The sequence below is a fragment of the Rhinopithecus bieti genome, unplaced genomic scaffold, assembly GCF_001698545.2.
Source record: "Rhinopithecus bieti isolate Rb0 unplaced genomic scaffold, ASM169854v2 scaffold_26546, whole genome shotgun sequence".
NCBI lineage: Eukaryota > Metazoa > Chordata > Mammalia > Primates > Cercopithecidae > Rhinopithecus > Rhinopithecus bieti.
In genome coordinates, this window is record NW_016812367.1 from 87,443 (window position 1) to 102,021 (window position 14,579).

The 14,579-nt window shown below is 38.0% G+C and overlaps 1 protein-coding gene across 15 annotated transcripts in view; it reads left to right on the top strand.

Annotated features, from left to right (window-relative positions):
- Positions 1–6,002, top strand: part of CLK4 (CDC like kinase 4) — a 69,423-nt gene extending 63,421 nt beyond the window's left edge. For all 15 annotated transcript variants that reach the window (XM_017896118.1, XM_017896119.1, XM_017896122.1 and 12 more), the window contains 4 exons: positions 230–312; positions 3,292–3,371; positions 4,732–4,822; positions 4,912–6,002. In XM_017896118.1, coding sequence (XP_017751607.1) covers positions 230–312; positions 3,292–3,371; positions 4,732–4,822; positions 4,912–5,052 — 395 coding nt within the window. In that variant the 3' untranslated portion in view covers positions 5,053–6,002. The remainder of the gene's footprint in view (positions 1–229; positions 313–3,291; positions 3,372–4,731; positions 4,823–4,911) is intronic.
- The last annotated feature ends 8,577 nt before the right edge of the window (positions 6,003–14,579 follow it).

The window sequence follows — 14,579 nt, forward strand, 5'->3', positions numbered from 1 at the left end:
ATAACATGCACCCCTCCCTAGTTAGAATACTGTGTCTTGATGTGAGCATATGGACCATGAGAGTGTGTTGAATAGCATTTGCTGTAAAACTAAAAATAAAAACCCTGAATTTGGTGTCATATTCTCCCAAATGGGTTCTGTAAAGGGAGCACCCATATAGGGAAGGATTTAATGTACTGTCAATTAAAAGTTGTTGCATAGTAAAATGTTTCTATTTGTTTTAAAATAGCTTTAGGTTGGTCTCAGCCTTGTGATGTTTGGAGCATAGGTTGCATTCTTATTGAATATTACCTTGGTTTCACAGTCTTTCAGGTACGTGGCTAGTAAATTCCATTTAATAATTCATAACAAATTGTAAATGTTAAAGGCATGCTAAAGTTTTGACTTCCATGTTGGAAAATTGCCATACATCATTATTCTTGAGATTAAAACTTACATTTGCAAAATGGTCATTCTTTAAAACCACAGTTGAATGAAATATTACTGTGAGTGAGTGATCATGGTTAATTTTGCATGTGATTAGTGTTTGTAACATATGGTTCATACTATTTCCTTTTTTACGTTGTGGAGCTCCTTTGTAAGTTTGCAGTAATGTTAATGTGGTCAGTTTTCAGTTCTGGTTATGTTGACTGTCAATGGGCCATTACGGGTCACTTATTCCTTTTTATAAAAGAATTCAGGAACAACAAGGGATTGTATTTTACTCTAAAGTATTAACCATCTATAATGTCCTAGGCATTTCTAAGTATAAGTACATAAGGGTGAAGAGACAACATCTTCCTCGAGTCATGCAAAAGACATTGGAAAACTATTGCAGTATAGTGTAGCATTTGCTGTGATGGAACAATGTAGAAAGTGTAGGTAGGGAGGGCCGGGCATGGTGGCTCATGCCTGTAATCCCAGCACTTTGGGAGGCCAAGGCAGGTGGATCACGAGGTCAGGAGATCGAGACCATCCTGGCCAACATGGTGAAACCCCATCTCTACTAAAAATAGAAAAAATTAGCCAGACGTCATGGCGGGTGCCTGTAGTCCCAACTACTCGGGAGGCTGAGGCAGGAGAATGGCATGAACCCAGGAGGCGGAGCTTGCATGAGCAGAGATCGCGCCACTGCATTCCAGCCTGGGTGACAGGGTGAGACTCCATCTCAAAAAAAATAAAAAATAAAAAAAACAAAGTGTAGGTAGGGAGAACCCAGGAAAGGTTAATAATTACTTTCTTTAGAGAAGGCATCATTGAGAACATAGGAAGAAGAGGAGGAGTTAGAAAACTGGAGTGCAGTGGGCATATAAGGAAGAGGAAATAGTATCTGTAAATGCACAGAGGAGTGAATGAACATATTCTACTCAGGGTAGAATAGCGTTGTCAGTGTCCTGTATACATGGGAAAATTAGAATAATAGGCAAGGATCAATTCATAAAGGACTTCAAAGACTTTGCAGGGTATTGGTTTGATCCTAGAAGTCAGTGGTTTCCAAAAGTAGACTGGTCCAAAATGAAAATGGTTGTCTAGGGTTGCCATTCTGACCATTATTTAGAGATTAGATTATCCCTACTGCTTTTTTTTTTTTTAATGTCTCTTTTATGTAATTATAGTCGTAGTTGTTGGTAGTTTGCTTTTAAAATAAAAGTCCTCAATTGGTAAAACAAAAGTAGGAAACTACTTTCTTTTCCATTCTGTCCTTAAGTTGTACCTGCATCTGAAATCTGATTTTTTTTTTTTCCGAGATGGAGTCTCACTCTGTCGCCCAGGCTGGAGTGCAGTGGCGTAATGTTGGCTCACTGCAACCTCTGCCTCCCAGGTTCAAGTGATTCTTGTGTCTCAGGCTCCCAAGTAACTGGGACTACAGGCACGAGCCACCACACCACAATAATTTTTTGTATTTTTAGTAGAGACAGGGTTTTGTCGAGACCACGCTGGTCTCGAACTCCTGACCTCAAGTGATCTGCCCTCCTCGGCCTCCCAAGGTGCTTTGAATCGCAGGTGTGAGCCTCCGCACCTAGCCTGAAATGTAAATTCTTGAAAGCTTTAGGTGATGCAACCATTGAAGAACTTTAAGTAGGGTTGTGGTATGATGAAGGTGTTGTGTTGTTTTGTTTGGGGAAGAGGGGCTGGAGATCCCAGCTCAGCACTGTTGAGGCTGGTTTGAAGTTAGAGCGGAGCGGGGGTGTGCGGCTGTGATGAGCTGAGAGTCACTTGGCAGCAGTGCACAGTGATGGATTCACTGTTTGTGGGGCACCTCACCAGGTTTCTGTTTCTGTCTCATCCATAGAGATCCTGTTGAACAGTTCTCCGAGTTTATAGATAAGTTTGATGTCTTAGAATCACGGTTATCAGTCAGTTCTGGGAGGTGTTGTCTGGTTTTGCAGTGGTGAGCTGTAGGGTCAAGAAAAAGTTAAGCAAAGTGAATGCTTCCATCTGACTTATATAAATTGGATGCTTCAGGTGATTTTGTGATTATAAATCACTTTGAGTTTTAAATGAAGTACACATTATTGGAGAGGTGATTTATATTTTAACTCCACCCTGCAAAATACTCTTAAACTAAGGAATTTCTTTAAAATGTGAAGCTAGTATTATTTATTCCTGTCATGTATCACGATTTGGAAGGAATATGCAAGGTGCACTAGTTGATAGATTCCTTTTACAAGTATTGCATAAAGCCTCTGCTCTCCAGAACAAGGGTTAGCAAACTTTGACCCATGGTGAAATCCTGCCTGGTGCCCGTTTTTACAAAAAGAAGAATGTGCAATAGGGACCATTCTTGACCAGCCAAGCCTGAAATATTTACTATCCGGCCGTTTACAGAAGTTTGCCACCCTCTGCTCTAGAAGCATACCATTCCAGCTGTAAGTCTGACAGTCTTCTGTATTATAATTTACCCAAGGCTCTGTTATTGTCTCATTTAAGGATATGTGCTTTGACATGGGTTGATAGCTTAACTTTCCTCATATATGAGCTATATGACTTTGAGATAGTATCTTAACGTCTTTGAAATTAATGTTCCCACATACCTCGCTCAGAATTGTTTAGAGAATTATTGGGACTGTGTGTCTGTTGCCTGGGAGTAGTAAGTGTTAACAAGTGAACTATTCATTGGGTACTGGTTGTTAATTTTCATTAAGCAGCTGATTAAATGAGGAGACAGTTTTTCTGGTAATCTTGCCCAGTTATTCTTTAAACAGTGTAAGAAATACAAATAAAGAAGGAAACTGAAATTTTAGATTGAACAAGTTAATGTGTTTGTAGGGAAATGCAGAGTGCTAAATTTCTTTTTCTTGTATTTTTTAGACTCATGATAGTAAAGAGCACCTGGCAATGATGGAGCGAATATTAGGACCCATACCACAACACATGATTCAGAAAACAAGGTATGTTTTTAAGATTAAAGCCTTTTGTTGGATACGTGCAGTAGCGTATATTCAGACTATAGAAAACCCAACGTTGTAATGCTCATTCCAAGGACTATAGATTTTGACTGTTTTTTTTTTTTTTCTGGAGGTAAATTGTAACTGCATCTTACTCCTTTTTTTTTTTTTTTTTTTGAGACAGAGTCTCACTGTTTCACCCAGGCTGGAGTACAGTGGTGCAATCTCAGCTCACTGCAACCTCCGCCTCCTGTGTTCAAGTGATTCTCCTGCCTCAGCCTCCTGAGTCGCTGGGATTACAGGCACCCACCACTATGCCTGGCTAATTTTTGTATTTTTAGTAGAGATGGGGTTTCACCACATTAGTCATGCTGGTCTCGAACTCCTGACTTCAGGTGATCCGCCTGCGTCGGCCTTCTGAAGTGCTGGAATTACAGGCGTGAGTCACCACACTCGGCCGTGTTTTTAAAAGCTAATATAATAAAAAATATTTACCTTGTGATCTAGTGCAGGGGTCCCCAAACCCTAGGAACCGGGCTGTACAACAGGAGGTGAGTGGCAGGTGAGTGAGCATTATTACTGCCTGAGCTGCACCTCCTGTCTGATCAGCAGTGGAATTAGATTCTCATAGGAATGTGAACCCTATTGTGAACTGCGCATCCGAGGGATCTAGGTTGCATTCAGGTTCCTTATGAGAATCTAATGCCTGATGATCTGAGGTGGAAGTTTCATCCCAAACCATCATCCCTCCTCCTCGGATCTGCTTCCATGAAACCGGTTCCTAGTTCCAAAAAGGTTGAGGACCACTGATCTAGTAAACAAATGGCTTTTGGGGTTTTTTTTTTTTTTTTTTTAATAACTTAAGTTTACGTTTGCATAAATGTTTTCTTAAGGTAATGTAAAATAATACATAGAATATGAAAAGCTTGTGTTTTGGAATCATATCACTCTAAGTGTGAAATTTATTCTGTCCTTAACCAGATTCTTAGACAAGGTAGTATTTCCAAACACAGCTTCACCACAGAAGCCACCTAGGGAGTTATTTAAAGATTTCTAGCCCCATTCTAGATCTAGTGAAAACAGAATTTACAGGACTGAATCCAGGGGCCCCCTAGTTTTAAGCTGACATTGTTCCATGTATGATAGTTAGGAACAACTTAGTTGAGACACTAAAACCTCACAGGGTGGAGGATATAAGGTGTCTGATATATAATTGTTGCTGAGGTTTTTAAAAATTGTATGCATATATATAATATAAGCCTATACACCTAGAGAGAGCTGCTTACCATGTCTCCCCTCATGGGTGCAGAGTAAAGATGTGACTCTTGTTATTTTACTAATCCAGACTTTTTATTTTCTGTAGAAAACGCAAGTATTTTCACCATAACCAGCTAGATTGGGATGAACACAGTTCTGCTGGTAGATATGTTAGGAGACGCTGCAAACCATTAAAGGTAAAAGAAAAAAGATCAAAGGTTAAAAAAAATAAACCACATGTTTGCACTATTACTAATTTTTTTAAAACAAAACATTTCTTCCCCAGGAATTTATGCTTTGTCATGATGAAGAACATGAGAAACTGTTTGACCTGGTTCGAAGAATGTTAGAATATGATCCAACTCAAAGAATTACCTTGGATGAAGCATTGCAGCATCCTTTCTTTGACTTATTAAAAAAGAAATGAAATGGGAATCAGTGGTCTTACTATGTACTTCTCTAGAAGAGATTACTTAAGACTGTGTCAGTCAACTAAACATTATAATATTTTTGTAAACATTAAATTATTTTGTACAGTTAAGTGTAAATACTGTATGTTTTGTATCAATAGCATAATTAACTTGTTAAGCAACTGTGGTCTTGATAATGCAGTAGAAAATTAAAATTAATTTTCTTTTGAGATTACCATTTTAAATACCTTTGAAATATCCTTTGTGTCCAGTGATAAATGTGATTGGTCTTGCCTTTTGTACATGGAGGTCACCTCTGAAGTGATTTTTTTTGAGTAAAAGGAAATCTTGACTACTTTATATTCTTAAAGGAATATTCTTTATATACTTCAAATTTAGAACTTAACTTTAAAAGTTTTTTTCTGTAATTGTTGAACGGTTGATGATTATTATCGACTCTAGATAAGCAGGTACTAGAAACCAAAACTCAGAAAATGTTTACTGTTAGAATTCTATTAAATTTTAAGTGTTGTATTCTTTTTCATTGGGTGATATCAGGGTGATAAGTAGACATTCATGGAAAGGCATCTAGTTTGTCCGTTGTGACAGTTTGTTTAATAAAACCACATGCACACTTTATTTAAGATTAAAATCTAACTGGAAAGTCAGCTTGGAAAATGGACATTTCCAAGTATGTTTGGTGAGTCACAGATATAAAAATAGAAATTCTGATGAGAGGTTTCAGTTTTTAATACCAAGTCCTTAGGAGTCTTAACATTGGCCAGCATCTGTTTATCAAATGACATAAATATGTAAACTTATAAGAATTAAGGTTATTAATTAGGCAATTTATGTTTGTGATAATTCTTACTGGAGAAGGAGGATTTGATTGGAAAGCATTTTGGGAAGAACGTGCTGCTGAAATTTCCAGAATTTAATTAATTGGTTAACATAAACTTTGTGACTTTAGGGTTTGTTGTTGTTCTTTTACTGTCCTTGTTTTCACATAAAAACTGGAGCCGGGCACAGTGGCTCACACCTGTAATCCCAGCACTTTGGGAGGCCGAGGCAGGCAGATCACCTGAGGCCAGGAGTTTGAGACCAGCCTGGCCAACATGGTGAAACCTTGTCTCTACTAAATATACAAAAAATTTGCTGGGTGTGGTGGCGCGTGCCTGTAATCCCAGCTACTCGGGAGGCTGAAGCATGAGAAATGCTTGAATTCAGGAAGCAGAGGTTGCAATGAGCCGAGATTGCGCCACTGCACTCCAGCCTGGGCGACAGAGCCAGACTCCATCTCAAAAAAAGAAAAAACGAAACAAAAAACCCACTATGTGGTAAATGTTACTTAATTGGGTAAAAGAAAAGAAAGTCTGTTGCTATGGTTCAGTCAGCCAGGTAGGAATATTTTGTAGAATTCCTAAGTGCTTATTTCCAGATATAGGTTATTTTTTGTTAAAAGTATCCCTGTTTCATAAGTTCATTACACAAATATTGGAGTTTTATCTGTTTATGTTTTGTTTTTTTTTAGACTGAGTCTTGCTCTTTTGCCCAAGTTGGAGTACAGTGGCATAATCTTGGCTCACTGCAACCTTCTGCCTCCTGGGTTCAAGCGATTCTCTTGCCTCAGCTTCCCGAGTGGCTGAGATTATAGGCATGCACCACCAGGCCCTGCTAATTTTTGTATTTTTAGCAGAGGCAGGGTTTCACCGTGTTGACCAGGCTGGTCTCAAACTCCTGACCTCAAGTGATCCTCCTGCCTTGGCCTCCCAATGTGCTAGGATTACAGGCATGAGCCACTGTGCCTGGCTAATCTGTTTATATATTTTAAACATAAAATGCATGGGATTTTCTTGTAGGACAAATAATGAAACCAAGCTTGGTTTCCCATGTTACTTAGGGGCAACATTTGTCAATACAGTAAGACTGTGTTCCTAAAGTAGACTAGGAGTTTTAAAAAGCTGAAACGAAAAGTTTATTGTAGAATGACTGCATACATTATGTTTAGGCCTCTGATGTAGTCCAAATACAGTGACTGTATTTCAGAATAGTTGAACTATATGTGATAATTTTTTTAAAGAAGCATGTGATGTTTAAAAAAAAAAAGTTTTTCCTGAGTCTACCAGTGTAGCTCTATAGATTAAGGTGTTTGCTATTCTTTATTTTCCCTTTCGTTCCTTTTCATTTTCCAGTACCATTGTACTATCTAAGCCTCCTGTCCTTTCCCCCAGTAAGTGCTTCAAGTTCCCAAATTAGTGTTTACTTTCCATCAGAAACTCATTCTCAGAGTAGCTGATCTCAGGATATAGGAGGAAAGAAAAATATTCCCATTATTTCTTATTAAGAAGTTACTGATTGCTAACCCCCTGTCTCTTCTGAAAATTTACATTCTTCCCAAAGGGTATTTGCTAATTTCTAGGTCTAATTCATGGAATTTCAGGCATTAAAACGAAACTTAAAAAAATTAGGATAGATGAAATGCTTAGAGGTTAGGGCTATACCTCTGGGATCATTGAGTGTCTTCTGCCAACCTTCCTTCCCCTCTTTGAGCTTTCAAGTTCCTAGTCCTAACTGCCTTTGTCCTTGTATTTCTTAACTCATTTTCTGAAAGTTCCAAGGTTTTTTTTTTTTTTTTTTTTTTTTTGGACAGTGCCTTGAGCTTCAACACTAAAAGGGAAAAAGATTTAGAATGGCCAATGTACATTAATCCTTTGTAATTTAGGTATTTTTCTTAATAATTTGATACCTCATAGTTTACTGTTTCTAGAAATTCCATTGAAGTCAAGCTTGATTTTCTTATGAGGCATTTATAAAGTGCAGCTAAATAGATTATTTCCAGTTTGCTGCTGCTACTCATTTTCTTGAGGTTTTTTATTCATCCATGCATTCATGAAAATTTTCAGAGTAGTTGAATTAAATTGACTCCTGCTGACAGCAAGGGGACAAACTACTAACAGTTTTATCATAAAAGTGAAAACTCCTCCTCTGAGCAGTCTACAAGGACTACATACTAGAGAAACTGGAAGTGACTTGGCTAAATCTGGTAATTATGACTTAATTCAGGTTTGCCAGATTCTAGCATTGTGCTTTCCTATAGTTAATACATTGTGTCAGAACAATCAGTTTGATTCTTATTCACAGCTCTACCCTGAAGTGACTTGGAATGAAATGGAATAATAAAACCCAGGATTTTGCTGGGCGCAGTGGCTCACACCTGTAATCACAGCACTTGGGGAGGCCCAGGTGGGCGGATCACGAGGTCAGGAGATTGAGACCATCCTGGCTAAAGCGGTGAAACCCCCTCTCTACTAAAAATATAAAAAATTAGCTGGGTGTGGTGGTATGCGCCTGTAGTCCCAACTACTCGGGAGGCTGAGGCAGGAGAATCTCTTGAACCCCGGGAGACCAAGGTTGCAGTGAGCCAAGACCGTGCCACTGCATTGCAGCCTAGGCGACAGAGCAAGACTCCGTCTCAACAATAACAACAACAAAAAAAAAACCCAGGTTTTTATTAGTTGTATTTCATTTATTCAAAATTTTCTTTACTAAGTGAGTTAAACATTGCATGGTCATTTGAAACCTCCTGTTTTAAATGGTAGGCAGATACCAATACTTAACGTCTGTCTTTGACATCCTGGAATGAAGAAACACTTTGGGAGTAGGCGACCTGGGTTTTTTAACTCTCTTCCAGTTTCAAAATTCTGATTCCCACAAAATTTGGTGCAAATGAAATACTTTACGCATCTAGTACTTGATTAACAAAAGCTACATATTCAAATATTGTAGTCAGAAGAATTCATTGTCAATCATAGCCAACAATCCTAGTCTTAGTAGAGCTCATATTTGCAAACAATTCTAATTCTTAAAGGTTTTTTTTTTTTAATCATTTGATCACTGTTTTTAAGAATTTGATCTCTCCACTCAAATCCCTAAAAGGTCTTAATTTTTTGAATGTGGTTGGTTGATTGGTTTTGTTGGAGTTCATTTTGTCTGTTTTTAGAGATGGGGATCTCGCTTTGTCACCGAGGCTGGAGTGCATTGGTGCGATCACAGCTCACTGCAGCTTCAGACTCCTGGGCCCAAGCAATCCTTTCACCTTCGCCTCCCGAAGTTGCTGGGATTACAGGCGTGAGCCACTGTGCAGGGCCTGTTAGGTCTCTCAAGTAAAGAGAATGTAATGTTCAAAAGTCAGGTCAGTTTTATAACTGGCAATCCAGCCTTTTGGGATATAATTAAAAGAGTAAATTCCCCTAATATGAATATACTGTTTAAGTCATTTGAGAGAGTTGACCAGTTGTATTTTAGGGATTAATTTTTAAAACATAGAATGTAAAAGTCAAATAATAATGAATTTCTGTATACATATAGCCCAGCTTCAAAATTAAAACATCTTGCAAATTTTGTTCCTTTCCCCTACTTAAATTCCCTGTTGTATTTAAATACAAATGCCAGATACCATATTATGTCACTCGTAATATGAGTTTTAATTATTTTTATTAAAATAGTTTGATAAATTATTATTTTAATTATGAAATAGTGACATAATATGGTATCATAATATGGTATTCCTAAAATATTTTTAACAAGTTTTTTCTCATGTCACTATCGTATCTAACAAAATAATTATCTGATATTCAGTCCATATTTAAAGTTTCATGAATGTCTGAAGAAAATGCCATTTATAGTTGATTGGTTTGAATCAGGATCCAGTCAAAATAGGGGACTAGAGGAATGAATGTCACTATGATGAGATACTGAATATGGGAAATGCTTTAAGACAAATGACCCAGTTTTATTACCAAAAAAGTAGAATGAGGTTGGAGATGGAGACTATATATACAATGATTAAGAGCCCTGAGACATATTAGCATGTGTGGACTCTGGTTCTGATTCAGACAAATTATGAAATGATATTTTTAAGCAAAATTTAATAAATACAGTAGAGAAATACACAATATTGCAACTTTTAATCAAATAATGGATCCAGGCACCTAATCATCATCAGATGCTGAATCATTGGGTAAAATCTGGAGGATACATTAGTCCGTTTTTACACTGCTATAAAGATATTACTTGAGGCCTCATAATTTATAAAGGAAGTAGGTTTAATTGACTCACAGTTTTGCATGACTGGGGAGGCCTCAGGAAACTTACAATCATGGCAGAAGAGAAAGCAGGCACATCTTACATGGCAGGAGAAACAAAAGTGAAAGGGAAGGAGACCCTTGTAAAACCATCACATCTTGTGAAACTATCATGAGAGGAGCATGTGGGAAACTACCCCCACCATCCAATCACCTCCCACCCTTGACACATGGGGAGTATATTTCAAGATGAGATTTGGGTGGGGACGGGGAGCCAAACCATATCAGGGGACTTCATCAGGAGGATTGGGCTGGCAATACCTGAACTCCGTTATCAGTCACAACCTAAGATTGATAACCCGATGGTGTACTTTCTGAGGTGATGAAATGAGAAGTACGCAGCACCTGTGACGTATCATTTTCTTAAAAAGTTAACCTAGGATGAAGCCTCTAGGTTGAAGCTATAATATAAAGGTTTTAGCTCTTTTTGCCTTTCATTTCTTACCTATCATCTAATTCCTTGGGGTAGTAGTTTAGCGTATTGAAAGGACTTGGATTTTTTGCACCATGGTTAGAACCTTAGCCCCAGATCCTCTCTGACAACACTCAACCAAGTAATTTTACTTTGTTATTTGGGGTTACTTAGAAGTAATATCCATGTTACAGTGTGATTAAAATCATCTAGCAGATTACCTGGCATTTGTTAGTTCCACTAGGAAGTAGCAGTTACTTTTTCTAAAATGTTTTAAACCCAGACTTTTTTGTTTGTTTGTTTTATCTTCAGAGTTTTGCTCTTGTTGCCCAGGCTGGAGTGCAATGGTGCAATCTCGGCTCACTGCAACCTCCGCCTCCTGGGTTCAAGCGATTCTCTTGCCTCAGCCTCCCGAGTAGCTGGGATTACAGGTGTGTGCCACTACGTCCAGCTAATTTCTGTATTTTTAGTAGAGACAGGGTTTCAACATGGCCAGTCTGGTCTCGAACTCCGGACCTCAGGCAATCTTACCTGCTTTGGTCTCCCAAAGTGCTGGGATTACAGGCGTGAGCCACTGCACATTGTTCTTGATGGCACCAGAAATTACTGTCAAGAATTCTGTTTTTGATCCATTAACAACCTAGTTTTTATTACAGCGTTTGACTGAAATTGGAAGAAGCAGAACTTTCAGAGAAATTTGTATTTAATAAGTATGTTCACTATTCAGATTTTTTTTTAACATTCCTTCCTGTTTTGGTTTTAATGGTTACAATTCTGGGGAGAAATCATATATAATTAAAAGACTGAGGAGGCTAGGCACGGTGGCTCACGCCTGTAATCCCTGCACTTTGGGAGGCCAAGGTGGGTGCATCACTTGAGGTCAAGAGTTTGAGACCAGCTTAGCCAACATGGCAAAACTCCGTCTCTACTAAAAATACAAAAATTAGCCGGGTGTGGTGGCGGTTGCTTATAATCCCAGCTACTCGGGAGACTGAGGCAGGAGAATCGCTTGAACCTGGGAGGTGGAGGTTGCAATGAGCCGAGATTGCACCCATTGCACCCCAGCCTGGGTGACAAGAGCAAGACTCTATCTCAAAAAAAAAAAAAAAAAAAAAATTGAGGCAAAGACTTAATAGGGAACACCTGAATTAAATACCCTTTGAGGCTGGAATGTCATAGGCCACCAGTCAGTGTAACAAAATGAAGTAAAGATTAATAGATTTTGGAAGATCCCCTGCCCTGGCCACCCAGGTGACTTAAAATTTTCCATTATAAATAGAGTTTTAAAACAAAAAAAATTAAGTGTTTTCAAAAGCTTCTTGGTTTACTTCTAGCTAAAGACAACATGAGCAGGTAGGGTCTTGAGAGTGACAAAAGCAAGCCTTTATGATGTTTAGAGTATCTCATCGATAGGGGAGTTTACTTTTAAAAGATCTCGCTATTTACACTTTTCAGATTACTCTAGAAACATTTAAATATTTAGAGTGTCCTCACAACAACCGCATAACATGAGAACAATATGGTTTGCTTGTCAGCAGAGTTCGTTGGATTCAGACTCTGTTGTCACCTGTATTATGTAGACAAGTTACATAATCTCTGTAGTTTTCACCTGTATTATGTAGACAAGTTACATAATCTCTGTAGTCTCCTCATCTTGGAAGTAACACCTAAGTTCCTGAGGGTTGTGAGGATTAATTGAAATTTACATAAAGTGCTATTGAATAGTAGCTATTATTTTCACCATTTCTTGATCTATTCCCCATAGGTTTATACAGTATTCTATAGCCTACAAATTATTTTCCTGTTATTTTGCTTTTTACCCTACAGGAATTATATAAATGAGTGAGTGCAAATGTTAGCACAATAACTTTCTCTATGTGTGTACTTTTAATTTTTTGTGTCTTTAAAATGTTTCTTATAGGCAGTATATAGTTGGATTTGCTTTTTTATCATATTTAACAATCTGCCTTTTAGTTATGTTTGGACCACTTACATTTTGCGTAATTATTGATGTGGTTTGGTTTAGATTTGCCATCTTGATATTTTCTGTTCCATTTGTTCTTTGTTAGTATCTTCCTCTTTCTCTGCCTTATTTTGGACTATTTTTCTGTAACTCCACTTTATCTCCTTTGCTGGCTTATTAGCTGTAACTATTGTGTGTGTTTAGCGGTTGCTTTAGAGTTTATAGTGTACATCCTTGTGAAAAACCATCCATGTTAAAAACCCTCTATCTATCTATCTATCTATCTATCTATCTATCTATCTATCTATTGCTTTAAACCATTGATTATCTTTAAAAGACATTTAAATAATAAGAAAAGAAGCCTATATTTACCCACAGAGTTAGTATTTTCTGTGCTGTTCAGTCCTTGTATAAGTTCATGTTTCCATCTGGCATGGTTTTCCTTCTGCCTGAATTACTTCCATTAATGTTTTTTAAATTGTGGGTCTGATGGTGAATGAATTTTTTCAGCTTTTGTATGTCTAGGAGTCTCTCTTTTAGCTTTTGTTTTTTGAAAGGTAGTTTTGCTGGGTATAAAATTCTAGGTTGACAAAAGATGTTGTTTACCTATCTTCTGGGTTGCATTATTTCCAACAAAGAAATCTGCTGTTATCCTTGTTACTGTATTTATGTCTCTTTTTCTGGTTACATTGTTTTCTTTCACTCATTTCAAGCATTTTGATTCTAAGTGGCTTGTGTGGTTGTCTTCATGTTTCTTGTGTATGGGTTTCTTGAAATTATTGGATATGTGTGTGGGTTTATAGTTCTTACCAAATTTGGAAAATTTTTCAGCCATTATTCAAACATTTTTTTCTGCCGTCTTCCCTAGGGACTCCAGTTATACATACATTAGGCCACTTGAAGTGATTGCACAGATCACTGACACTCTTCATTTTTTTCAGTCTTTTTCTCACTGTTTCTTTTGCTTATATTGATATATTTTTAAGTTCATTGCTGTTTTGCCCCAAAGTGTCTAATTTGCCTTTAATGTCATCCAATGTATTTTTCATCTCAAACATTACCATTTTGTCTCTAGAATTTTAAGTCTTTTTAAAAGATATCTTTCATGTCTCTACTTAACATGTTAAATCTTCCCTCTAGTTCCTTGAACATATGGAATACAGTTACAGCTTTTAATAGCTTTGCTTACTGCGAATTCTGTTACCTCTGTCATTTCTGGGTTGGTTTTGATTGATTGCATTTTCTTCTATTATGGGTCATATTTTCTTGCTGCTTTGCATGACTGGTAATTTTACCTTTTGTTTTACTTTATTGGGTAAAATTCTGTATGCTTTATTGCGGGACATGATTAAGTATTTGAATCAGTTTGATCTTAGATTTTCCACATTGGTTGGTAGGAAGAACTATGCCTGGCTTTGTGTGAGCTGTGGGGTTTGTGTTTGCCAATTATTAGAGTCTCATCCTTTTGGGTTATTCCATCCTGGCCTCTGGTAGTTTCCTCACGTGGATGCCGATGAGTCCTCAGGTGAAAGCTTCAGGGGGACCAGTTGCAGATCTCTAATTCTCTGTGCAGCTGTCCAATTCTCGGTGCAGCTCTCCCTCTCCTGTCCTCTCTGCAAATTCTAACTGCTTTGGCCTCCCTGGACTCAGCTTTCTCTCTTCACCGTCGGCTGGCTCTACCTGCACTATGTCCTGGAAAATCTCTCCAGAGTAGGAACCCAGCACAATCCTTGGGTTCACTTTGTTTCCCGTCTCCCAAGGATCACTGGCCTTTGATGCCTGATGTCTGGTGTCTCGAAAACTGCTGTTTTTACAGGTTTTTTTTTTTTTTTTTTTTTAGTTGTTTTAAATAGTAAGATAGTAAATCTGGTCCATGTCAATATCTCTGTTTTAAAAACAAAAAGGTGGCCAGGCATGGCGGCTCACACCTGTAATCCCAGCATTTGGGAGGCCGAGGCAGAAGGATTGCTCGACCCCAGGAGTTCAAGAGCAGCCTGGGCAATATAGTGAGACCCCCACCTCTAA